Source organism: Phocoena phocoena, chromosome 16 (assembly GCF_963924675.1).
Source record: "Phocoena phocoena chromosome 16, mPhoPho1.1, whole genome shotgun sequence".
Classification (NCBI taxonomy): Eukaryota; Metazoa; Chordata; class Mammalia; order Artiodactyla; family Phocoenidae; genus Phocoena; species Phocoena phocoena.
Window position 1 is genome coordinate 14,348,801 of NC_089234.1, and position 25,997 is coordinate 14,374,797.

General features: G+C 44.5%; 1 protein-coding gene across 2 annotated transcripts in view; it reads left to right on the forward strand.

The window, feature by feature from the left end:
- The window catches only part of GFRA1 (GDNF family receptor alpha 1), a 204,425-nt gene that overhangs the window by 165,460 nt on the left and 12,968 nt on the right, over window positions 1–25,997 (forward strand). For both annotated transcript variants that reach the window (XM_065894138.1, XM_065894140.1), the window contains 2 exons: window positions 2,510–2,644; window positions 12,287–12,468. In XM_065894138.1, coding sequence (XP_065750210.1) covers window positions 2,510–2,644; window positions 12,287–12,468 — 317 coding nt within the window. The remainder of the gene's footprint in view (window positions 1–2,509; window positions 2,645–12,286; window positions 12,469–25,997) is intronic.

A 25,997-nucleotide genomic window follows, 5' to 3' on the forward strand; every position in this document is an offset into this window, starting at 1 on the left:
TGGCCGCTGAGCCTGCGCGCCCGGAGCCTGTGCTCCGCAACGGGAGAGGCCACAACAGTGAGAGGCCCGCGTACCGCAAAAAAAAAAAAAAAAAGTAGGGGGGAAAGCGTGGTTATGGAAGAGGAGAGCAAGTCAAACCAAGTTAATTGAATTGGGGAACTTTGGAGAGAGGGAACTTGGAAGTCATTCAGGCTGGGGAAGTCAGAAAGGCTGTTTTCCAGAAATGGTCCTTTGGAAAGAAAATCCCTGAACACTGGGGGTCCTGCTCGCCATTAATATTCTGGGTAATTCAGCTCCTGGTGGGTAGGGGATGTTTCGCCTAATTTTTTCCCCCTGAGAACAGACATAGCAGAAATAGTGTTTTCTGTCTTTCAAGACCTAAGGTGTTAGAGGAACCAGGTTCTTGGCATTCAGGGGAACAGTGCAAATAAATGAGGCACCAGTGTGAGTCGGAAGAGGGACAGAGAGAGGCAGATCTGTACCCAAGGATAAACAGGGGCAGCAGGAGGAAAGGAAGGGCTCTGGGTGCCAGGGCTGCAGAAGCCTTGGTGGCAGGGCTCGCTCACGATTGTCGTTTGAGAAGCAACAGGTAATGAAGGCTGGGGAAGGATCAGGGAAGTCACGGTTGTCAGAAGCCTCATGGCTCAGCCAGGGTGTGAGCGCCTGCCAGGATCACACAAGTCACCAGGCAGAAAGAAGTTCCCACCAAGAGTGACAGCACAGACCAAATTCTTTGTCACCAGAGTGTCTTCAGCAAGAGCCACTGGGAAAATCACTGACTGTACTTAATGCAGGGATGTTGCAGGTGCCTGCACACTCATCCCAACTTTTTTTTTGCAGGGATACCTGTGCTCTCCGGTAATACCATTCACCAGCTATTGCCCATTGTCATGGATAGGTCCCATGAGCTTATCTCCCTTAAGTCAGCCCTCCAAATTTGCATTCACTCTCCCCTTTTCTTAAATAAGGTAGTCCCTAGTAGGATTATTTACCAACTATGGAATTACAGGTTTAAGAAATAGCTGAATTAAGTAAGGAGTGCTCATTGTAAAGGGTTTTTTTTTTTTTTTTTAAATACAGAGAACGCAAAGGAGACAATGTTAAAGATGTACAGCCCCACTCCAGGATCTAATCACTATTTACACCTCAGCCCGTACCTTCTAGGTGCACGTGCTCATGAAATACTCCATACGGCGCCAAGCCTCAGGGCTGCCAGGTGTTTCTGGCCTGAGGATGATGAAATCCTCATTATTTAAGGGAATAACTGGTTGAGACAATGCATTCTGTGCACCAAAATTTATTTCTCCCTTGGGTCCAGCTCTTTCCCTCCACTCTGGTCATTGGGTTCTAACTTCTGTCAGGACAAAGCTTGTTCCTACTTCTTCCAAATGTCAGGGATCCATTCTGGTGCCAGGCACACAGTGGGTGCTTAGCAGACATACTCTAACCTCTTCACTCAGAGTTTGGGGTGCCCGTTCCTTTCTCACCCAAAGTTAGAAGCTTCTCTCTGCTGTGGGTTGACATTTTCATCCCGAGGTATAATGGGACATTATTTAGTTCAAGTCAATAAGGAATGTAGGGCAAAGAAGATATGCCCTTGACCCAGCAGAGCTTAAAAAGAATTTTTTTTTCTGTTTCTGACCCAAATATATCCTGTGGCTCGCTGGACTTGACAATTACTTCTTAATTCCACAAACTGTATAAAAACAGAAGGCTTCTTGGCATGAGTAGGCATCGCCTGGTGTGAGCCACCCAGGAGAAGACATTTGGGTCGTGCTAAGTATAAACACGTTGTTTATTTGTGCCAGTACAGAACTCATCAGAAGAACAATGAATACACAGGAAGACGTAGGCAAGAGTGACCACCCAGCATTTCTTTGAGGGCTTTTGAGGACTCTTAAGACAATACTCTAGGAGCCATTGGCTTAGAGAACTTCCATTGTTTATTTCCAATTCCATCACAACTTGGAACACTGAATCAGTTGAGCGTCTAGTGAGCAGCGGCCTCTTGTACACGTCCAGAATGTGGGGTAACCCATAAGGGTAGCTTCTAAGCTTCTCTGGGTTACTCTGAAGGAACCTATTGCTTCCGAGGGAGGTAGAGGCAAAGTCCTAAAAGGATTTTTTAAGATGTGTAAAACCAGCTCTATCTATTTATGAAGATTAATGACGTTTTCAAGAAAATGCAAGGGATTTGGCAGCTTATGCATTCTAAGTTACTTCTCCCCTACTCCGTGACATCCATACCATTTGTGCAGTGAAAAACACCCTAAGCGCAGCTCCAGGAGTTCTGTTAGAATTTTTTAAGTAAATGTGTAAATTATTTTATGTGCTCAAGATAAATTGCCAAGAAAATGCACTGTTTAACCTAATTTTCCACTCAGCAAACACAATGTTTGTAATTATCCACGGTGCATCCACTGTCAGAGAAACATTTGTTTCTTTTTAGGCTCTAGGAAAGTTTATACCATCACACAAGAATAAAACGCCTTGTTTTTTACTCTTCTAGGTACAGTCATGACCCCCAACTACATAGACTCCAGTAGCCTCAGCGTGGCCCCCTGGTGTGACTGCAACAACAGTGGAAACGACCTGGAGGAGTGCTTGAAATTTCTGAATTTCTTCAAGGACAACACATGTCTTAGTGAGTTTCAAAAACAACAGGCAACAAACACACAAACGTGTTTTCCCCTCTAAGTTCAAGGTGGCCCTTTGTGTTTCTTGTGTCTGCCTTCTCTCTCTCTCTCTCTCTCTCTCTGTCTCTCTCTGTGTCCCTTTTTTTCCTGATCGCTGCCAGTGAATCCAGCTCCTTTTGGCCTCACTACGTAATGCAGCGGGGCCGGAGCAAGTGATGAACTAGGTGCTGCTAAGGCGGCGAGTCCAGAGGCCCAGAAGAGTGAGAGATGCAAATAACCAAGGGTACATTGTGTGGGAAAGAACATTTCTACCCACAGTTGAGATTTTGATCTTGGCAACCAACCCCAAGTCAGTTCCAGCAGTTCTTAAAACCTAGTCAGAATATACAATGTGAGACGCTCAGACAAGTTAGATGGGGGTAGGCCTCCAAGGGCTCTCTGAGAAAAATTAGAATGTTAACATCAATAGCCCCCTGGATGTTCAGGGTTGGCTCCGAGGAGAAGCAACGGTTCTTGAGTGAGATCGGCTGGTGATGCAGCCAGGAGCTTCAGGAAGTCGGTTATCTCCGGAGATGAGCTGAGCCGGGGATGGGGGGCGGGCGGTGGGCCCTGCTTGGGAACAGTACTGGTTATCATTGCAGGGTCCTTTAGGCAACTTGCAAACATGTTTCCCAAAGGGAGAGGGATAGAGAGAAATGTACGGGTGTGAGCGATGGGCCTCATCAGGTGAACTGTGTAAGCACTGTGCCAGGTCTCCCTCCTGTCCACCGAGATGTGCACGCTCTAGGCGATGATCCAGCTGAGATGCTTGAATACCTTATTCGCATTTTGCGGTGGCAGCCACCACTAATTTATCGGGTGCCTGCTCTATGTACAAATTCAGTCTGTGAGAATTGTACCGTATACATTGTCGCACTGACTGTAACCTGCACCTAGGAGATGCGGGTGTTACCTCCATTTCACAGTTGAATAAATGGCTGGTACTCACCTAAACCAGCCATGCCAGAGATAGGATCCAAAGCCCGAGTTCCTTCCTCTGCAGCCCCCTGTGCCCTGAGGGCTTCTGTGTCAGGCCTGATATTGAAGGGCCTGATGGACAGGAACTCGTGCCCGCACATCGGGGACCAGGTATGACTTCCCAGTGGGAAATGCGGACCAAGGTTCACCTACCCCTCTGAGCACTGTGCCCTCAGCTGACAATTTCTCCATGGTGCTCTGAGTGATTTCTAAAGAATTAGCAAACTATTTACTGCACGCACATGGGAAAGCTTTTAAGTGTTACTTCTAAAACCTCCTCAGTTGTTTCTTCTGTTGAAAAGACAAACCTTAGTGATTTGCTCAGTAGGTGCTTGGCTATAACCCAACGCTTTGATCATCTTAAAACTAAAACAAGCTTTTGGACACTTAAGTGAAATTTAAACCCATAAAACTAGTCGAAAGTATGGAGACATTTGCCAAGACATTGGGCACCCCGTGGAACTACACCTTAAGCCTTTTATTTGGTCTTGACTAAAAAAAAGAGAAATATATATAAGCGCACACGCACACACACACACACACACACACCCTCTTTTTCACATCCTGCACACTGTTCTGGCAGAATCCGAGTTTCACTGAAGATAAAGCAATGACAACAGAGGTCAGTGTGAGAAAAAAGATTGTACTCACTTGGGCTGGAAAACCACTGCCTCACAGAGAAATTCAAGTTGTCCCTGCTTAATAATATTTTGGTGAAGGGGATAATGGTATCTTATTGTTAATGACTTTTCAATAAAAATAAATGCGTTTGGTCTTCGCCGGTGACCAAAGCCAGCCAGAATCTTTCATAGTCATTCCATTTATACTTTGATTAGATGGAGCACAGCCTATCAAAGACACAGGACTGTAAATTCAGTCTCTTGCAACAGGCCCTAGAGTAGAAGGAACTAGAATATGTAGATTCCAACCTAAACTCAATAACCCAATAATTCTGCTCCCTGCAAATTAACCAAAACCCTCCAATTCCCCTATTGTGAGCATGATTCCAGCCTGTTGTGTACTTCTGGTAATTGGGGAGGAGACAGTTATTTTCAAGCCAAAGTACATGGCCGAGGTGAAGGGAAGAGAGCGGAATGGTCTGGGGGCAGAGATGAGACATCAGTTACTGTCACTCAAGTCCTTTTTCAGGTGCTACCTTCGCCTTCCTGGGCCACGCCATCGAAACTCCAGTTCCCCGTTCCCATCCTGGTGCTCCCTGAACCCCACCTCTGCGTCATCTTCCTCCAAGCATTTCTCACCACCTAATGTATTATATACTGTACTTATTTGCCTCCCCAACCAGAATGTGACCTCCACGAGGACAGGGACTTTTGTCTCTTGTTGCTGTCATTGTTGTCCCCTGCCGATGCCCAGCACAGAGCGGTGACTGGCACTCAATAGATGTTCCATTGACACTTGAACGAATGAATGAGCAAGTGGACAGTCTTCCCAAATAGCAAGGCAAACACGCTAGAAATCACAGACAGTTTCAACAAGTGACATGGGTTTCCTGAATCTACATGCCTTAACAAGAAAAAGGAAGGTTTTGCTGTTTTCTTGTTGTTATCCTGGGTCATTTAAGGAAACTGGTCCCCCAAGTACCTCTTTCTTTACCTTCCTCCCACCCGTTAAGCCATGTCACATGGATGGGAGCATTAGAAGCATTGATATTAATTTGAAGCGGTTTCTTACAGCCTAAAAAATGTCGTTTTAGAAAACAAGCTTCCAATTTGCTGAACTTAAAGGACAACAATTTTAGAACAAAATGTCCCTTCTAAGAGGAAGACTAGGCTTAAATTATTCTGTCTTGTATATCGAAAAATGCCAGCTAAGAGTCATATATTAAAAATTTACACATTCAGGTCCCAAATGGAAGAGTTTGATACCTTATACGATGAATATGAAATAAAAAATTCCTAAATCCATGCCAAATCCCCAAGGACCTGATTAAAAACTGTTTTTTATTCATCTTAGGGAGGAGAACAACACACATCCAATTTACTTGTGACATAAAAACAATCTAATCCCATGAAATTGTAATAGGATTTTAAAAGTTTTACATTTTAAACTTTTCATTTAACAGGGCTGCTCCTTCCTAATTATGCAGATTTTGTTTGGACAACTGGGAGCAAAAAGGGAAAAAATAATCTTACTTAAATTTTCACTATATATTATTGATGAGGTTTGGGATAGATTTTTCTTTTAAAGAAACTGGTTGCGTTTGTACCTTGAGCAATGCTGGGCTCATAGTAGGTGCTCTGTGGTAGTGAATCACACTATTTTGCTGTTTGATTTTACTGGCTGTCAAATTTCTATGAATGCCACTGAGTTACCCCAGTATCATAATTAGGGATGTGGTACTTTAAAAAAACACTAAATAGACTCCCTCTTTCGAGAACACCGGAATCACAACTAACTGCTGAACGATCATCGACAGGAAGACACTGGAACTCACCAAAAAAGATGCCCACATCCAAAGACAAAGGAGAGGCCACAGTGAGACGGTAGGAGGGGCGCAATCACAATAAAATCAAGTCCCATAACTGCTGGGTGGGTGACTCACAAGCTGGAGAACACTTATAACACAGAAGTCCACCCACTGGATTGAAGGTTCTCAGCCCCACGTCAGGCTTCCAACCCTGGGGGTCCGGAAACGGGACGAGGAATTCCTAGAGAATCAGACTTTGAAGGCTAGTGGGCTTTGATTGCAGGACTTTGACAGGACTGGGGGAAACAGAGACTCCATGCTTGGAGGGCCCACACTAAGTAGTGTGTGCATTGGGACCCAGGGGAAGGAACAGTGATCCCATAGGAGACTGAAGCAGACCTACCTGCGAGTGTTGGAGGGACTCCTGCAGAGGCGGGGGGGGGGGGGGGGTGGCTGTGCCTCACCTTGAGGACAAGGACACTGGCAGCAAAACTTCTGGGAAGTACTCCTTCGTGTGAGCCCCCCCAGAGTCTGCCATTAGCTCCACCAAAGAGCCCAGTAGGCTCCAGTGTTGGGTTGCCTCAGGCCAAAAACCAACAGGGAGGGAACCCAGCCGTGCCCATCAGCAGACGAGTGGATTAAAGTTTTACTGAGCTCTGCCCACCAGATTAACAGCCAGCTCTACCCACCACCAGTCCCTCCCATCAGGAAACCTCCACAAGCCTCTTAGATAGCCTCATACACCAGAGGGCAAAAAGCAGAAGCAAGAAGAACTACAGTCCTGCAGCCTGTGGAACAAAAACCACATTCACAGAAAGATAGACGAGATGAAAAGGCAGAGGGCTATGTACCAGATGAAGGAACAAGATAAAACCCAGAAAAACAACTAAATGAAACCAAGATAGGCAATCTTCCAGAAAGAGAATTCAGAACAATGATAGTGAAGATGACCCAGGACCTTGGGAAAATAAATGGAAGCAAAGATCGAGAAGATGCAAGAAATGTTTAACAAAGATCTAGAAGAATTAAAGAACAAACAAACAGAGATGAACAATACAGTAACTGAAATGAAAAATATACCAGAAGGAATCAATAGCAGAATAACTGAGGCAGAAGAACGGATAAGTGACCTGGAAGACAGAATGGTGGAATTCATTGCCATGGAACAGAATAAAGAAAAAAGAATGAAAAGAAATGAAGACAGCCTAAGAGACCTCTGGGACGATCTTAAACACTGCAACATTCACATTGTAGGGGTCCCAGTAGGAGAGGAGAGAGAGAAAGGACCCAAGAAAATATTTGAAGAGATTATAGTCGAAAACTTCCCTAACATGGAAATGGAAATAGCCACCCAAGTCCAGGAAGCACAGAGAGTCCCATATAGGATAAACCCAAGGAGAAACACGCCGAGACACATAGTAATCAAATTGGCAAAAATTAAAGAAAAATTATTGAAAGCAGCAAGGGAAAAATGACCAATAACATACAAGGGAACTCCCATAAGGTTAACAGCTGATTTCTCAGCAGAAACTCTGCAAGCCAGAAAGGAGTGGCATGATATACTTAAAGTGATGAAAGCGAAGAACCTACAATCAAATTACCCAGCAAGGATATCACTCAGATTCGATGGAGAAATCAAAAGCTTTACAGACAAGCAAAAGCTAAGAGAATTCAGCACCATCAAACCAGCTCTACAACAAATGCTAAAGGAACTTCTCTAAGTGGGAAACACAAGAGAAGAAAAGGACCTACAAAAACAAACCCAAAACAATTAAGAAAATGGTAATAGGAACATACATATTGATAATTACCTTAACCGTAAATGGATTAAATGCTGCAACCACAAGACACAGGCTTGCTGAATGGATACAAAAACAAGACCCACATATATGCTGTCTACAAGAGACCCACTTCAGACCTAGGGACACGTACAGACTGAAAGTGAGGGGATGGAAAAAGATATTCCATGCAAATGGAAATCAAAAGAAAGCTGGAGTAGCAATACTCATATCAGATAAAATAGACTTTAAAATAAAGACTGTTACAAGACACAAGGAAGGACACCACGTAATGATCAAGGGATCAATCCAAGAGGAAGATATAACAATTATAAATATATATGCACCCAACATAGGAGCACCTCAATACATAAGGCAACTGCTAACAGCTCTAAAAGAGGAAATGGACAGTAACACAATAATAGTGGGGGACTTTAATACCTCACTTACACCAATGGACAGATCATACAAAATGAAAATAAATAAGGAAACAAAAGCTATAAATAACACAATAGACCAGATAGATTTAATTGATATTTATAGGAGACTCCATCCAGAAACAGCAGATTATACTTTCTTCTCCAGTGCGCACAGCACATTCTCCAGGATAGATCACATCTTGGGTCACAAATCAAGCCTCGGTAAATTTAAGAAAATTGAAATCATATCAAGCACCTTTTCTGACCACAATGCTATGAGATTAGAAATCAATTACTGGGGAAAAAAATGTAAAAAACACAAACACATGGAGGCTAAACAATACGTTACTAAATAACTAAGAGATCACTGAAGAAATCAAAGAGGAAATCAAAAAATACCTAGAGACAAATGAAAATGAAAACACGACAATCCAAAACCTATGGGATGCAGCAAAAGCAATTCTAAGAGGGACGTTTATAGCTATTCAAGCATACCTCAAGAAACAAGAAAAATCTCAAATAAACAATCTAATGTTACTCCTAAAGGAACTAGAGAAAGATGAACAAACAAAACCCAAAGTTAGCAGAAGGAAAGAACATCAAGATCAGAGCAGAATTAAATGAAATACAAACAAAGAAAAGAATAGCAAAGATCAATAAAACTAAAAGCTGCTTCTTTGAGAAGATAAACAAAAGTGATAAACCATTAGCCAAACTCATCAAGAAAAAGAGGGAGAGGACTCTCATTGTAGAAATTTCAATTAGAAATGAAAAAGGAGAAGTTACAACCAACACCACAGAAGCAACTCTATGCCAATAAAATGGACAACCTGAAAGAAATGGACAAATTCTTAGAAAGGTATCAACTTCCAAGAATGAACCAGGAAGAAATAGAAAATATGAACAGACCAATCACAAGTAATGAAATTAAGACTGTGATTAAAAAGTTTCCAACAAACAAAAGTCCAGGACCAGATGGCTTCACAGGAGAATTCTATCAAATATTTAGAGAAGAGCTAACACCTATCCTTCTCAAACTCTTCCAAAATATAGTAGAGGGAGGAGCACTCCCAAACTCGTTCTACAAGGCCAGCATCACCCTGATACCAAAACCAAAGATGTTACAAAGAAAGAAAACTACAGGCCAATATCACTGATGAATATAGATGCAAAAATCCTCAACAAAATACTGGCAAACAGAATCCAACAGCACATTAGAAGGATTATACACCATGATCAAGTGGGGTTTATTCCAGGAATGCAAGGATTCTTCAATATATGCAAATCAATCAATGTGATACACCATATTAACAAATTGAAGGAGAAAAACCATATGATTATCTCAATAGATACAGAAAAATCTTTTGACAAAATTCAACAACCATTTATGATAAAAACTCTCCAGAAAGTGGGCATAGAGGGAAGCTACCTCAACATAATAAAGGCAATATATGACAAACCCACAGCAAACATCATTCTCAATGGTGAAAAACTGAATGCATTTCCTCTAAGATCAGGAAAAAGACAAGGATGTCCACTCTCACCACTGTTATTCAACATAGTTTTGGAAGTTTAAGACACAGCAATCAGAGAAGAAAAAGAAATAAAAGTAATACAGATTGGAAAAGAAGAAGTAAAACTGTCACTGTTTGCAGATGACATGATACTATAGATAGAGAATCCTAAAGATGCCACCAGAAAACTACTAGAGCTAATCAAAGAATTCGGTGAAGTTGCAGGATACAAAATTAATGCACAGAAATCTCTTGCATTCCTGTACACTAATGATGAAAAATCTGAAAGAGAAATTAAGGAAACACACCCATTTACCATTGCAACAAAAAGAATAAAATACCTAGGAATAAACCTACCTAGGGAGATAAAAGACCTGTATGCAGAAAACTATAAGACACTGATGAAAGAAATTAAAGATGATACCAACAGATGGAGGGATATACTATGTTCTTGGATTGGAAGAATCAATATTGTGAAAATGACTATACTACCCAAAGCAATCTACAGATTCAATGCAATCCCTATCAAATTACCAATGGCATTTTTTACAGAACTAGAACAAAAAATCTTAAAATTTGTATGGAGACACAAAAGACCCCGAATAGCCAAAGCAGTCTTGAGGGAAAAAACGGAGGTGGAGGAATCAGACTCCCTGACTTCAGACTATACCACAAATCTACAGTAATCAAGACAATATGATGCTGGCACAAAAACAGAAATATAGATCAATAGAGCAGGATAGAAAGCCCAGAGATAAACCCACGCACCTATGGTCAACTAAACTATGACAAAGGAGGCAAGGAGATACAATGAAGAAAAGACAGTCTCTTCAATAAGTGGTGCTGGGAAAACTGGACAGCTACATGTAAAAGAATGAAATTAGAACACTCCCTAACACCATACACAAAAATAAACTCAAAATGGATTAGAGACCTAAATGTAAGACCAGACACTATAAAACTCTTAGAGGAAAACATAGGAAGAACACTCTTTGTCATAAATCCCAGCAAGATCTTTTTTGACCCACCTCCTATAGAAATGGAAATAAAAACAAAAATAAACAAATGGGACCTAATGAAACTTCAAAGCTTTTGCACAGCAAAGGAAACCATAAAGAAGATGAAAGGACAACCCTCAGAATGGGAGAAAATATTTGCAAAGGAATCAACGGACAAAGGATTAATCTCCAAAATATATAAACAGCTCATGTAGCTCAATATTAAAAAAACAAACAACCCAATCCAAAAATGGGCAGATGTCCTAAATATATATTTCTCCAAAGAAGACATACAGATGGCCAAAAGGCAAATGAAAAGATGCTCAACATCACTAATTGTTAGAGAAATGCGAATCAAAACTACAATGAGGTATCACCTCACACAAGTTAGAATGGGTATCATCAGAAAATCTACAAACAAATGCTGGAGAGGGTGTGGAGAAAAGGGAACCCTCTTGCACTGTTGGTGGGAATGTAAATTGATACAGCCACGATGGAGAACAGTATGGAGGTTCCTTAAAAAACTAAAAATTGAATTACCATATGACCCAGCAATCCCACTACTGGGCATATACCCAGAGAAAACCATGATTCAAAAAGACACATGCACCCCAATGTTCATTGCAGCACTATTTACAATAGCCAGGTCATGGAAGCAACCTAATGCCCATTGACAGATGAATGGATAAAGAAGATGTGGTACATATATGCAATGGAATATTACTCAGCCATAAAAAGGAACGAAATTGGGTCATTTGTAGAGACGTGGATGCATCTATAGACTGTCATACAGAATGAAGTAAGTCAGAAAGAGAAAAACAAAGATATTAACACATATATGTGGAACCAAGAAAATGGTACAGATGAACCGGTTTTCAGAGCAGAAATTGAGACACAGAAGTAGAGAAAAAATGTATGGACACCAGGGGGTGAAAGCGGCAGGGGTGGGGGTGGTGGTTTGATGAATTGGGAGATTGGGATTGACACGTATACATTGATGTGTATAAAATGGATGACTAATAAGAGCCTGCTGTATAAAAGAATAAATAAAATTTTAAAAAGAAAAAACAAACAAAAACACTAAAGAGTTGCTTTTAGTATAGAATTTTGACACAAGCATTTTCTTGGAAGATGGAACAGTGACTGTGATTCCAAATAACAGGTCTGAGTCTGGCTTTCAAAAGGCTCGACTGATGGGTGTTTCAGGGTAAGGATCTTGCTCCACACCTGATACGTGAATAGGGACACAATACATATTTGTTGCACTTAGAGCATAGCTAAGTGTCCAGCTCAGGGTTTAATGAATGAATGAATGTTTGAGCACCTGACCCATGGCTGGCTTTCAGCGTGTGGAGGGTGGATGGATAGATGGGGTTGGTTCACAGAAGTCCAGTGCTCTCATCAGAATTTCTAGTGTGCCTCTCTGCCTTCATGTAGACTGTCTGTTACATTTGCTGCTTGACTTTAAAATTGGATTTCCTCCTGTTTTACTGCAGAAAATGCAATTGAAGCCTTTGGCAATGGCTCAGATGTGACCGTGTGGCAGCCAGCCCTCCCAGTTCAGACCACCACTGCCGCCACCACCACAGCCTTCCGGGTCAAGAACAAGCCCCTGGGGCCAGCAGGCTCTGAGAATGAAATCCCCACTCATGTTTTACCACCTTGTGCAAATTTACAGGTAAGAGCAGGGGCCTAACTCCCTGTCGGTGCTTACTTCTGAGGGGAACACAGGTGCATTTTCTGAAATGTATTTAGAGATGGAGGGAGAATGATCGAATGCTGCTCAGGTTTGAGTCTCAAAAGTGCATTTTAACCATGAGAGATGGAGACCGTGATGTTCTCTAGAGTGGAGAGAAGGATGGGCTCTGGAACTGACTCTGCCATTGACGAGGGCTGGGGCTTTGGTAGGTTCAGTCTCCCATGGGGGCTCCTTCCCCTGCGTCCCGATGCGCACACTACTTTGTGTGTCCCTCCAAGAGTGGAGTCTCTGTTTCCCCCAGTCCTGTCAAAGTCCTGCAATCAAATCCCGCTAGCCTTCAAAGTCTGATTCTCTAGGAATTCCTCCTCCTGTTGCTGGACCCCCAGATTGGGAAGCCTGACGTGGGGCTCAGAACATTCACTCCAGTGGGTGGACTTCTGTGGTATAAATGTTCTCCAGTTTGTGAGTCACCCCCCCCAGCGGTTATGGGATTTGATTTTACTGTGATTGCGCCCCTCCTACCGTCTCATTGTGGCCTCTCCTTTGTCTTTGGATGTGGGGCGTCTTTTTTGGTGGTTCCAGTGTCTTCCTGTCGATGATCGTTCAGCAGTTAGTTGTGATTCCGGTGTTCTCTCAAGAGGGAGTGAGAGCACGTCCTTCTACTCTGCCATCTTGAACCAATCTCCCTCTTCTGCCCATTTTTTAATCGGACTGTTGGTTTCCTTGATGTTGAGTTGTATGAGCTGTTTATATATGTTGGATATTAATCCCTTATCAGTCATATCATTTGCAAACATTTTCTCCCATTCGGTGGGTTGTCTTGGGGGCCCTTGGCTTTGTCAACATCATTGCCATTTAGACTGAATGTGGAATATTTAACTCTATCTAAAGATAAGCCAGAGACAGTGTTACTATCAAAGTGTTAAGACAAATGTAGCATCCTACTCAGGTTCATTCTTCAGGAAGCAGAAGGAGATGCTCTTTCGTGGTTTGAGGAGCTGTGAGGCACTGCACTGAAAACCCCTCGTGTGAATAGAGTCCAGTGAGAACGGCCCAAAGACTTCTTTGGAGTTGATTCAGATCTCCAAGGGAAAGAACCACGATGACTTACAAATAGTCATTTCCTAACTTTAGTCAAAGCAGAGTGTTGATTCTGCCTTTCTGTTGATTTTTTTCATCATAATGAGTATTCAGCTATTTTGGGACCTATTCATATACTCACCAAGTATTTTCACACACTTCACCTCTTCGGATGTTACCCTCCTGACAGCTGCTAGAGAGATGCCTTGATTGTGTTGTTACTGGAGCCTTGGAGGACATGGGGCTCAGCAAGGGGACGCTTTGGCTTGAGCCTGCAGAACTAGCGAGTCACAGAACCAGCCCTGGAGTCTAGAGGCTCGTGTTCTTTCCACGGTTCTTCCTCGATTTGAGAGGCAGCAGTGACCACATGGTGACTTCTGCCTGCTGCCATGCCAGGGGAGGGGACCTGTGCCAGGCACTGTGTGTGTTTACACTTGTCACCGGAATCCATCCTCCCATCTCCCCACCACCCCCGGCCCAGGCCCTGCCGAGGATCATCCTCACCAGAACACTCACCGGAAACTTCTCTGCCAAATACCTTGTTGACTCGCAACCCAGTCTGTGTCCTAGAACGTATTCGGGCAGTTTTTCCACTTGTGACTTGCTTGCTATCTTCTCACCCCTAACACTCTCCTCTTTTTCTTAGATATCCTACCTGCCGTTCAGCTGAGCTTTAGTCTCTGTCTTCATCCTCCTGGGTCCCCACCAACACACACCATCATCTACACCCACACACAAGCCTGAGGAGAAGGCGGGTAGGGAAGACACAAGCTAAGGTCAACCAGATGTTCTTCATACTTCTAAAGTGTTTCCTGAGCCCTTCCCATCTCCAGTGCACTGTGCAGGAAATGCCAGAACTAGGAGGAAGCTTGGGGAATATTATGGCATTTAACTGCCCCATCCTGCGGTACGGCCCTGAGGTTCAGGGAGGGGGAGTGACTTGCACTAAGTCCCCCAGCTGGTGAGAGGTGGGTCTAGACGCAGACATAGCACCACAGAGCACAGTTTCTTTTTTATCTTTGGCCGGGCCTCAGCGTCCTGCTTCCTCTTAGGTCAGCCTTCTGTTCTTGTCGGGTCCGCTTAGCTTCCAGCATCTGTAAAGACAGGTGGCCAGATGAGGGTAGGACCCTGTTAGGATGAGGTGATGACAGTGGCCAGAGGTGGTTCCTGACAAGAAGAGGCAAGCTTTGGCTGCAGCAAAACCGGTTTCTTCTCTGCTCGTGTCTAAGTGCACAGAGCATGATGGCAGAGGCAGTGTTCACCCTGTTTATTAAGCTCCTTTTGTGTTCCAGAAACTTCATGGAGATGGGCATTCAAAAAAAATTCTGTCCTCAGTGAACGTACAAATAGTGGGCAAGATGCAGCTTGTCAGCATTTTTGGAAGGTCAGACTGAGTTAATAGATGGCACCTCAGAAGAATACTCATCACTGGAAACTCCGTGAAATTAGTTTCCCCCATGAGAGAGGAGTCTGACAGCCATGCGGAGGTGTTCTCCCCATCTCCCTGCCCCCGGCCCCACCAAATCACCTGGCTTCTGCTTCTCGGGGTACAGTGCTTGGCTTGGCCACATGGTGTTTACCTCCAACAAGATCTGCCCGACCACCCCTCCCTGTCAGGGGGACTCTTTGCCACTGCAAGGTCACCCTGGCAATGTCAGAGGAGACATGAGCTCTCTTCCCAAGAAACAGCCTTTCCTTCTGCTGTATTAGTGGTAGGAACTCTGCCTCATAAACAGAGGGGCAAAGTAGAATTAAAGTAAAAATTAAAGCATGATGTTTCTCTCAGGGCTGCCATTTAACTTCTCAGCAGAGGGGGAAATGGAGACGTGGGAACACCAAGGAAGGAGGGGCGGCCACACCTCTCTCCCCGATGACACACACACAATCCACACATCTTGGAGCTAAACAGCATTTTACTTCTAGGGAGCTCTTAAGGGTTCCACAAAACCTCACCTTACCTCCTGCGACGACTACCTGTCGCATGAGGCAGGGGGTGAGTTCTTGGGTTTTACAGCCAAGCCTGTGTGCAGACCCAGGCTCTTGCCCTTACCAGCATCATGACCTCTCCAAGCCTCTGCTTCCTCAGCTACAAAACGTTACGACTGCCTAGCTGCTAGATTAAGAGGATTAAATGGGGGTAATGTTTCAGTGCTTGGGGCAGAGTGAATGCTCCAGAATGTCACACGCGATGCTTGATCCCAAGTCAGTTGGCCATTTGGCCCTTTGCAAGAGATGGATGGTGGCGTTGTGCCTTGCTTGGGGTGTTACACTAGGGAACATTGGTGTGAGTTGCACTAACAGGTATATAGTGTGTTTCATTTTGCAAAACATTTCGCATGCATTGTGCCCTCTAGTCCTCACAACAGCCCACGAGTCAGGTATGATAAACATCCTTCTCTTTTACAGATGAGGCAAATGAGGCAGGGACAGGCTAGGAACATAACTGAGATCACACAGTAATTCTGTAGTGGGGCTAGGATTTCCGACTCTGAGGCCAGTGTACTTTTTGCCTTGTTCCATGACCTTGGACAACCTGGGCTCTTTCTTTGAATTAGGAATTGGCAGAGAGTAAGAAGTAAAAAAATAGTAAAGGAGGGCTTCCCTGGTGGCGCAGTGGTTGAGAGCCCGCCTGCTGATGCAGGGGACACGGGTCCGTGCCCCGGTCCGGGAAGATCCCACATGCTGTGGAGCGCCTGGGCCTGTGAGCCAGGGCTGCTGAGCCTGCGCTTCCGGAGCCTGTGCTCCATAACGGGAGAGGCCACAACAGTGAGAGGCCCGCATACCGAAAAAAAAATAGTAAAGGAGGTCATGCAGTATTTGTCTTTCTGTGTCTGGCTTATTTCACTTTGTATAATGTCCTCCAGGTTCGTGATGTTATTTATATGTGGATTCTAAAAAAGTTGAACTTTTTAAAGCAGAGACTAGAATGGTGGTTACCAGGGGCTGGGGGTGGGGAAATGGGGAGATGTTGGTTATAGGGTACAAACTTTCAGACATGCAAGTCGAACAAGATCTGGATACATAGAGCACGGTGACTATAGTTAGCAGTACCATATTATATACTTGAAATTCGCCAAGAGAGTACATCTTAGTTGTTCTTACCCCACCCCCCAAAATGGTAACTATGTGAGGTGATGAATATGTTAATTAGCTTGATTGCGGTAAACCTGTCACGATGTGTACATATATCAAAACATCAAGTTGTATGCCTGAAGTAAATACAATTTTTATTTGTCAATTATACCTCAATAAATCTGGGGGCGGTGAATAATAGTAAAAGAGGAAGGGAGAAGCTGGATTTGAGAGACCCATATGTCCCAGTGCTTCCTGAAGGGGGTGCTTCGAATGATGGGAAAAACAGAAAGCTTGTCGGCTGGGATGCTTCATGCTGAAACCCCAGCAGACAGGGTATAGGGGAAAGACTGAAGGTTTGCCACTAAGACTTGTTGCAGCTTGGTTATCTCTTTAGAATGACCTATATTAAGAATGGTTGAAAGAATCACTGGAAGCCAGAGGATTGGGGGTGAGTGGGTGAGTGATGAGAGGGGACTTACCTTTGAGAACGTGGTCCCTGGCGTTGATTTAGGACTCTTGCTTCAACGTAGGGCTCCCAGGAGACTTATTCTTCCCATCTGTCCTTCCTTTGCCTGGCTATCTTCAGATAAATTACCATTTGCCAGGGGGTCCTAGAAATATCTTAGAGTGGCGTTTGTCCCAGCCATATGTGTCATTACTCAGAATAGAACTGAGTTAAACCAGCTTGGGAGCCATTGGTAACAGATTTGGAGCAAGTCAACTATTTCTGGCAGCTCTAAAGTTCACTACCCTCGAGAAGCACCCTCTTGTAGTAGTTTTAAATATACAATAATCTGAGAAAACTCTGAGGGACTTGGGTTTCTGTCTTAACATTTGAGAGAGATTTCCCCTCGGAAGGGAAGAAATAAGAATAAACATTTTCAAAAATCGGCTTCAAAGTGTAATTATCAACAAACCAAACACAGTTCTGTTTGGGGAAAATGAGTGGCCTTGCGTGTGGTGTGTATGGGGCTCATCTGCAGTTTCTGTGAAAGGCTCAGCTTTAAAAAAAGGCAAGCTGGTTGATTAGTATAAAATGTCACAGAAAAGTCCAAGAGCTAACCCCCTGAGATGATGAAATACCAGGCTTTGGGTAAGCAGCCGAGCTCCCATGTCAGGATTAATTGGCAGGCATATTAGTAACAAGCACGATGCAGGCTGCGCTATTGCTGGCGTATCCCTTTGACTTGCACAAAGTGGTCACATGACAAAGGAACATTAAGGATCCTACCAATTATTTCATCTTCTGTGCACTTGAGTGGTCTGGTAGCTGGAAAAAGCTCAGAATATTTAAATCAAATGGACTGTACTTGTCACTTATTTAAAGTAAATTTGGGAAGTGTAGGTGTTGGAAAAATCTCTATTTTGCATTATTATACATCCCTTAACTCTGGTGGCTTAAAGTGAAGACCTCTTAAAGCGGACTTTAGGCCCTTGATTTCCGTGGTCAAATAGGGTTGTAGAAACTTGGGGAATATAGCCTTGGGACTAAGGCTGAGGACCCCTGAGAAGTTTTCACTGTCTCTGTGCTTTTCCTCAGGAAGAGACATGACGTGTGACCGAGAGGAGAAAGTCTGATGGACGGGGGGGCGCACACTCAGAGCAGGGCAGACAGAAGGGTGCAGGTAGCTGTGAGCACTTACTGGGGGCTCCAGGGAACAGGGCGAGCCACATCCAAAGTCAGTTTTTTTGGGAACCAAATAAAACATATCTATGAGTGAGACATGGAGGTACAGCAATTGTGGATCTCAAGTCTCCTCCCCTCGTCTTAATGGAACTTTTAAGCAGCGTTCTATAGAAAAAGGAATTCGCAAAGCAGCTTTCTCAGTCATAAAAGAGATGTGAGCAGGGTCCAAATGAATAGCTTTTGCAAGAATGCTTACTGCTGAAGTTAGCAATGCAAAGGCTCCCTGTCCCTTTACCCCCCTTAGCAATCGTGTCACCTACTTTGGCAGTCAGACTATGCTAGCCCTAAGAGGAACAGTGCTGGCCGTCGGTGGGCCATGGGGGCAAACGCCTTGAGGTGGGCATCTTTCCTGGAGCAGAGAACCTGGATTCAGTGGATTGCAGTCTAGGTCTGTACCTCCCTGGCCTCCCAGGAAAGCCTCAGTACAATCCCTCTCTTGGCCAAGTACAGTCTGAAGCTTATAGAAATGCACTGGGCACTTGTATGTTGCAGCAACGTTTACAGATTGGTAGTGGGGGCAGGGGGCAGATGCACTTTGGCTCCTTAACACCTGCTTATAACCTGTTTAACTCCTACATGTGAAGAATATTTGAATATTGAATTAGAACACTGGATATTAGAATACTGCAAAAATCTCTATCTGAAACAAGACCTTCCATCCTGGAGGAACAGCATGTGTTACCCCCTCACTGCCCTGGTACCTCTTCAGACCTAAACGGAGTCCATCTGTACTGGATAGGGCCAGACCAGACTGGAAATGATTTTGAAGCTCTTTCCAGGGCCAAACCCCACAAGTCTCAATGTGGCAATAAGGTGATTATCCAAGCCTGCTGAATGCCCAGGACTCCCCTGGCTGTGACCAAGTGAAAATTTTAAGCGTTGAGTTTCAAAAGGAAAGCTGCCAATGGGTGTTTTGTAAATCATTTGTGCCAGCAGGCTGACCCCATTTGTCAGCTAATCCTGGAAATACAGGAGGTAAATTTAAATCTTCTAGCATGAAGCACTTAATCAATATTCTAAATGTTTTTCTTGCAATTTATGCTAGCAGAGCAATGGGGAGCTTTGGCGTCCTGTTAATCTTCCGGAGAAGAGTAGTTGAGAGCAAGGCCAGGGTGGTGGGATTTTGCACAGGCTGACTGGTGGGAAGGTGGGAAGCTGGAAGGAGATGGAAAGAGGCGCTTATTTCCACACCAGGCCCCTAGCGTGGGGATACTCACCCCCTGTACTCACGCGACCCTTGCCAGTGGTTAAAGCCTCCCTCCGGTACCTCCATTTCACCCTGTGGCTGACAGCCTAGGAGTTGCTTTGCTAGGGGGGAGCATGAGCTTTGGAGTTGGTTAAACTGGAGCGAGGTCCCCAGCTCACTTCCTATTGCTCTGTCATGACCTGGGTCATGTTTCTTACCGTCTCTGAATGTCTCCTTTAAGCCATCACCCACCTCTGGGGTTTGTTGTGAGGATTAAAGAACTAGTGCCAGTATGCAGAGGGCCTAGCACGACTGGCCAACCCTCTGCACTTGGAAGTGGACACCACCGTTATCATGGTTGGTGACACATGTTAGAGCTTTAACTGTGGACCCTGGGGCCATATAGGAAGGTTGTTCCCAGGGATTGGGGTGGGGGTAGGAGCACATGGATGGAAGAAGATGGAGCTCTTTAGGTTTTGCTTCCTTCATTTGTAAGAAGGCTTTGAACCGAGTGATATCCTGCTGGTTCTAAGATGCGGTCATTGTAGAAAGTCCCAAGGAAGGAGGGGAAGGGGTGGGATATTCTGTGGACACCAGGCCAAGAAGAGATGGAAACCACAAGACAATAAAGAAAGGATCAGGTCTTGAACTGGGCTTAGAACTGTTTCAGATTCCATCTCTCCATGCACAGGAGTCTCTCAAGAGATCCTCCTCACCATCAGATTCTGGGTGCTGTGAACTTGGAGCTGTGACAGTAGTCAGGTCTTGGTCCAGCCTGGGTGTCAGAGTATGACCACCTGCCAGAGGCCATTGCCATATCTCTTTAACTAGTGCTGACAGTGGGAAGAGGTGACACAGTTGTAAACAGGAAACACTCTTATTTGCAGAAAAGATGGTATTTGAGCGCTAGCCCTGCCTCTTAGCCTCAAAGACCAGGAATTCGCAGGCTCTCCCACACTGCATTCCATCAGTGCTATTGTTTGCTTAATATTCATCTTTAAACTCAGTATCGAAATATACTGTTAATAACATTTGTGAAACGTGAATCAATGCAATAGCTCTCTCTATATTAAAAAGTCATTATATAAATATTAAAATGAAAGCAATAAAAATGTTTTTATGCCACCTAAATAAAGTCATATACACCACTGGTTCCCAAACCCCACTTTGGGCAACATTACAAACGATCTAATCGTATGACGGATCCTAGAGCTATTTTCTGCGGTAACTTGCATCACCTCTGCTTTTTGTGGTTTTGTATTAATAAAGCAAATATGCAAATAGTACTTTCCATGGGTCAAGTACTATTCTAAGCACATGATATAAATACATACATATATGTATGTGTGCATATATACGTACATATATAAACTGATTTTGACAGTAACTTCATGAGGTCAGTACTATTATTATTCCCATTTCTCCGACAATAGACCTGAGACACAGAGAGGCTTGATCAGAAGAGAAATAGAACAGCACATGTTTCTCCTCTATGCATTTTAACTGGCTACACTGTAATGCCTAAAACGGAGCATTTGACCTTTTTGTTTCTGGATAACATTATTCATTCAATAGAGACTAAATCAGTCCCTAAATTCTTGTCGAACATCTGGCAAATTGAGGTGCCAGGCCGGTTCATAAACGAGCATAAAGGAAGCGAATGATGCCTATTCTAACACCAGCTGGCATCCTGCAGTACAACTCACTTCTGACACTGGCCCCCTGGTTAGCACAGATACCGCAGGTTAAGGGCGCGGTCCCCCACGAGACTGCCCACTTCAGAGGCCAACCGTACTTCAGGAGTTCCCAAGCTCTTCTGACGAACTGGCTACAAACTTAGGTGTTCCCGTGATGCCCTCAGGTTCAATTCACTAGAACGACTCAGAACTCAGGAAAGCACTATACTTACAAGTACAGTTTTATTTTAAAGGGTACAAATCAGGATAAGCCAAATGAAGAGACACTTAAGCTGAAGCCTGGGAGGAGAGCTTCCATGCCCTCTCCCTGTGAAACGCCTGTGGAATTCAGGCATGCCACCCTCCCAGCACATCAGTGTGTTCATCAACCAGGATGCCCCACTGAGCCTCAGTGACCAGTTTTTATTGGGGTTCATTATATAGGCATGGTTGACTGATCCATTAGGCACGTGATTGAACGCAGTATTTGATTCCTGTTTGCTCCCTGGAGGTCAGGAGATCAGGCTGACCTCATGTGGCTCAAAGCCCCAACCCCTTGATCCACGGTTGGTCTAAACAGAGCCATAACCATAACCATAGTCAAAACACTCCTATCATTCATGAACTTCCAAGGATTTAGAACTTATCTCCTAGGAACCGGGAATAAAAGTTAGCAGAATTTTCATTTTAATTCTAGGGACACTCTGAAACTTCTCACAAGGAAGCTGGAGTTGAAATTTGGAGCATGGGCTCACTTCACCACTTACCAGCCACGAAACCTTGGGCAAATTACTTATCCTCTCTGCCTCAGTTTTATCGCCTGTGAAATGAGGACGGCAGTGAGAGTGCCTCCTCGGGTATTATGAGGATTAAATGTGATTCAGCTTGTCATGCATTCTCAGGGCAGTGCTCTGCCCTAAGGAAGTTTTTATTAGCTGTAAGCTTCAAAGGGCTTTTAGCACTTGGGTATCACTGGCCCCCTTTGTCCCATCTTTAGTAACAGAGAAGTGCTCCAAGGGGCCAGGCTAAACTATGCATTGCTTGTGGGTCCTGTTTTCCAGTGGCTTTTTTTGATATTGGTGGCCTATGGGGTTTTGCACCTGTAGAGTAAATGAGAAAATGTGAGGCCTTGTCACAGTGATGTTTTGTTTTGTTTTGTTTTTTAATTAATTAATTAATGGCTGTGTTGCGTCTTCGTTTCTGTGCGAGGGCTCTCTCTAGATGCGGCAAGCGGGGGCCACTCTTCATTGCGGTGTGCGGGCTTCTTACTGTCGCGGCCTCTCGTTGTGGAGCACAGGCTCCAGACGCACAGGCTCAGTAATCGTGGCTCACGGGCCCAGATGCTCCGCGGCGTGTGGGATCTTCCCAGACCAGGGCACGAACCCGTGTCCCCTGCATTGGCAGGTAGATTCTCAACCACTGCACCACCAGGGAAGCCCACAGGGATGGTTTTGAAAGATAGTTTAGTGTCAGAGGCCTCTCCAAGGGAAGTCACTTGCTTCCCTGGCATCTTTGCTGAAGATGGGCTACACACCTCACTACCAATCGTGGAAACTTCAATAAAGGTTGTTTAGTGACTTCTTGGCTATGAACTGAATGGTTCTCCAGGTCAGGCTTACTCAGCCTCAGCCCCACTGCCCTTTGGCCTAGTAATTCTTTGTTGTGGGGCTGCCCTGTGCCTTGTAGGATGTTGATCAGCACCCCGGCCTCTGCCCTCTAGATGCCAGGAGCCCGTTTCCCCGACTGTGATAAACAGAGATGTCCCGCCACACAGCAAACGTCCCCTGCAGGATAAAATCGCCCCTGGTTGAAGACCACTGCCTGGGAAATGAGGGCTGCCTCAAAAACCCCCTTTTCTTTCTGCCAACATGGAAGATGGAGGCGTGTAAGAGTCTTTTCAGGTTTCCTTCTCCTTGTGTGGTGAGGGGCTTCAGGAGATTGAAGAGTAGACGGGTGCATTGGACCAAATCTTTCCTAATTCGTGCCAACGCAAACAATGAAATGGGGCTCTGGTGACCACGTGATGCCCAACTGGGGACACTTAAATTAATTTCCCCAAGGCAGCACTCCCCTCAGAGTGACCCCCGGGGTAGACTCATACGTGGTGTTAACCGAGGCTCTTGACCAGGTTCCCATCATCCAGGGGCCCGCAGGAGTCCGCGGCCTTTAGGACCTCCCACCCTCACCCTGTCTGAGTGATGCTTTCCCCCATCCAGCATCCCAGATGAGTACCCTGCAGGTGACATGTCAAAGGAGACTTTTGCTGGACAACCATGGTAGATGGAAGTGCTTATACCAAACCACAGCTGGGGTTCTCATGCGTGGACTTTGAGGATGGGGGAGTTTTAGGAGGGGCTGACATTGACTGCTGACCAGACAGGTCAGCACTGAGCCTTCAGCACGTGCACTGAATCTAAATGATTGTGGCTCCCAGATGCCATTTCCTGGGCCTTTTGTTGAAGAAAACGGTCTTGGTGCAGCATGTTTTTTGCGGCATTTGGTTTATGGTTTCTGTGAGGTTGCCATCATTTCTGTATAATCCACAGTGTTTTCTAGCACCCACTGTTGTTTTCGTTTCATAAAGAAAGTTCCAAATCTTGGCTATACCTAGCATTTCCTTCACATAATGCTCTCCTGCTTAGAGCGAGTTTAAGTCCTGGGAGAAATAAGCTGTGGGAGGGTCTTACGTTAGCAGAAGTGCAAAGCCACAGGGCACACCACCCAGGCTGCTTCTGGGCTCCCCTGGCAGCCTCCTGACGGAGCTCAGGACCAGCCTGCCAAGTGGCCCTGGGGCCCTGTGTGATGGGCCCGGCTACTCGTAGCAATGGAGAGACTGACAGTGGCCTCCTGGGATTTAATCTTCCTGACTTTAGGTGCCAGCAGATGAGCTCAGAGGGAAGCTACATCCCAGAATCCACCCATGTTAGCCCTGGGAGGAAATAGGCTGTTGTAAAAACACTTTTTGAAATAACTGCTTATAGAGTGTTTTCAAAGCCCTTCATCCAGGAGAGTGCTTGAATTCAGAGCTCAAAATTGGGTATTACTCTGTTAAGGCTGCCGTACAATCCAGGATGCCAAAAGGCATTTTCAGTTGTGTATTCAAACCCTATTGGAAATGGAAACTTGCAGGGTATAACGGGTACCAAAAAACCGGAATTTCATCTCGGAGGCCTGGCTTCCTAGCAGGTACATATGCATATCACCCTATATCACAGAGTCCAGTGTCATACATTATATTCGTTTGCTGGGGCTGCCGTAACAAAGTACCATAGACCGGGTGGCTAAAACAACAGAAATGTATTTCCCACAGTTTTGGAGGCTGGAAATCCAAGGTCAAGGTGTCAACAGGTTTGGTTTCTCCTGAGGCCTCTCTCCTTGGCTTGCAGATGGCTGCCTTCTTGCTGTGTCCTCACATGGCTTTTCTTCTGTGTGTGTGCACCCTGGTGTCTGTGTGTCCAAATTTCCTCTCTGTATAAGGATACCAGTCAGATTGGATGAGGGCCCGCCCTAATGACCTCATTATAACTTAATCACCTCTTTAAAGACCCTGTCTCCATCCATAGTCGGTCACACCCTGCGGTACTAAAGGTTAGGACTTCAACATATGAATTTTTGAGGGACACCATACAGCCCGTAACATACATGTAAGTGGCAGGTACACAGCAACTAAACATCTGACATTTAAAAAATCTCACCTATGGGGTGACTTTAAGGGGAGAAGATTGCTATTACCAGAAGCATTTCCTTAATCCCCAGGGCCCTGCTAAGTGTCACCTGTACAGCCTTTGAATATGAGAGGCTCTGACTGTTGGCTGGTTCTGTGGTCGAAGGAATGTGGGGAAAGGCACCTCCCTCAGGGGACCAGCTATCTCACCCAGCCTGCAAACATCAGGTGTTGTCTGCTTTGCTGAATCAGATGCTATCAGATTTCGGGCTTCTGCAAACTTAATTCAAGTAACGGTTTCTTTGTGAGTGGCATATTTGCATTGTAGCAAACTTTGGTTCAACATATTGTTAGAATACACAATACTGTAATTTAAGATATTTTACCAGCAGCAAAGGGTTTCATAATTCATTTAAAAAGTTGTAATGGGCTTGAGCATCTTCATTATAGTTTAATAATACAGCATTTTATACCCGGCTGTAAAATTTTAGCAATTGTACAATTCTATTATATAGTTTAATAATTGTTCAAATGAAGGAGAGTGTGAAGTTCCTAAAAACCAATTTAATGACTTAGAAAAGTAGCCTTTATGAAAATCTGTTGTACACCTTTAATGAACCCAAATGTCACCTTTTCAGCAAAGGCAGATCGCGGCCTCTATTTTTCTCAACCACAAAGCCCTGCAAATTAAGCACGTAGAGTGCAGTATCTCTGAGTTATAATTTTTCTTTTTTCCTCTTTTATCCCGAATCTCCTAGAGCTGGAATAAGCCTATTGCCCCCACAGGGTGAACAGCAGCCACGTCAGAAGAGCTTCCGTAGGAACAGGGAGTGAATTGGTTTTCTCTTAAGAAGGTTCTTTATTTTACAAATGGCCCCTTGATCTCACCACTTCAACCCCAACTCTTAACTCTAATCAGGTCTCTTATCTATGCCTCCAAATAACCCCTCCTTCACCATTCTGTGAAGTAAGTGGCAAAATGAGGAGGCCTACATTATCATATAATTGTACACTATCATTACGCTTAATAAAAGTGTTGGCATATAGCATCAGGGAGAAGGCACTGTGTCATCTTGTCACTGGAATTGTAATTCACGTTATTATATTTCTGGGATTTTCCGGGGTGTGTTGTCAGACCAC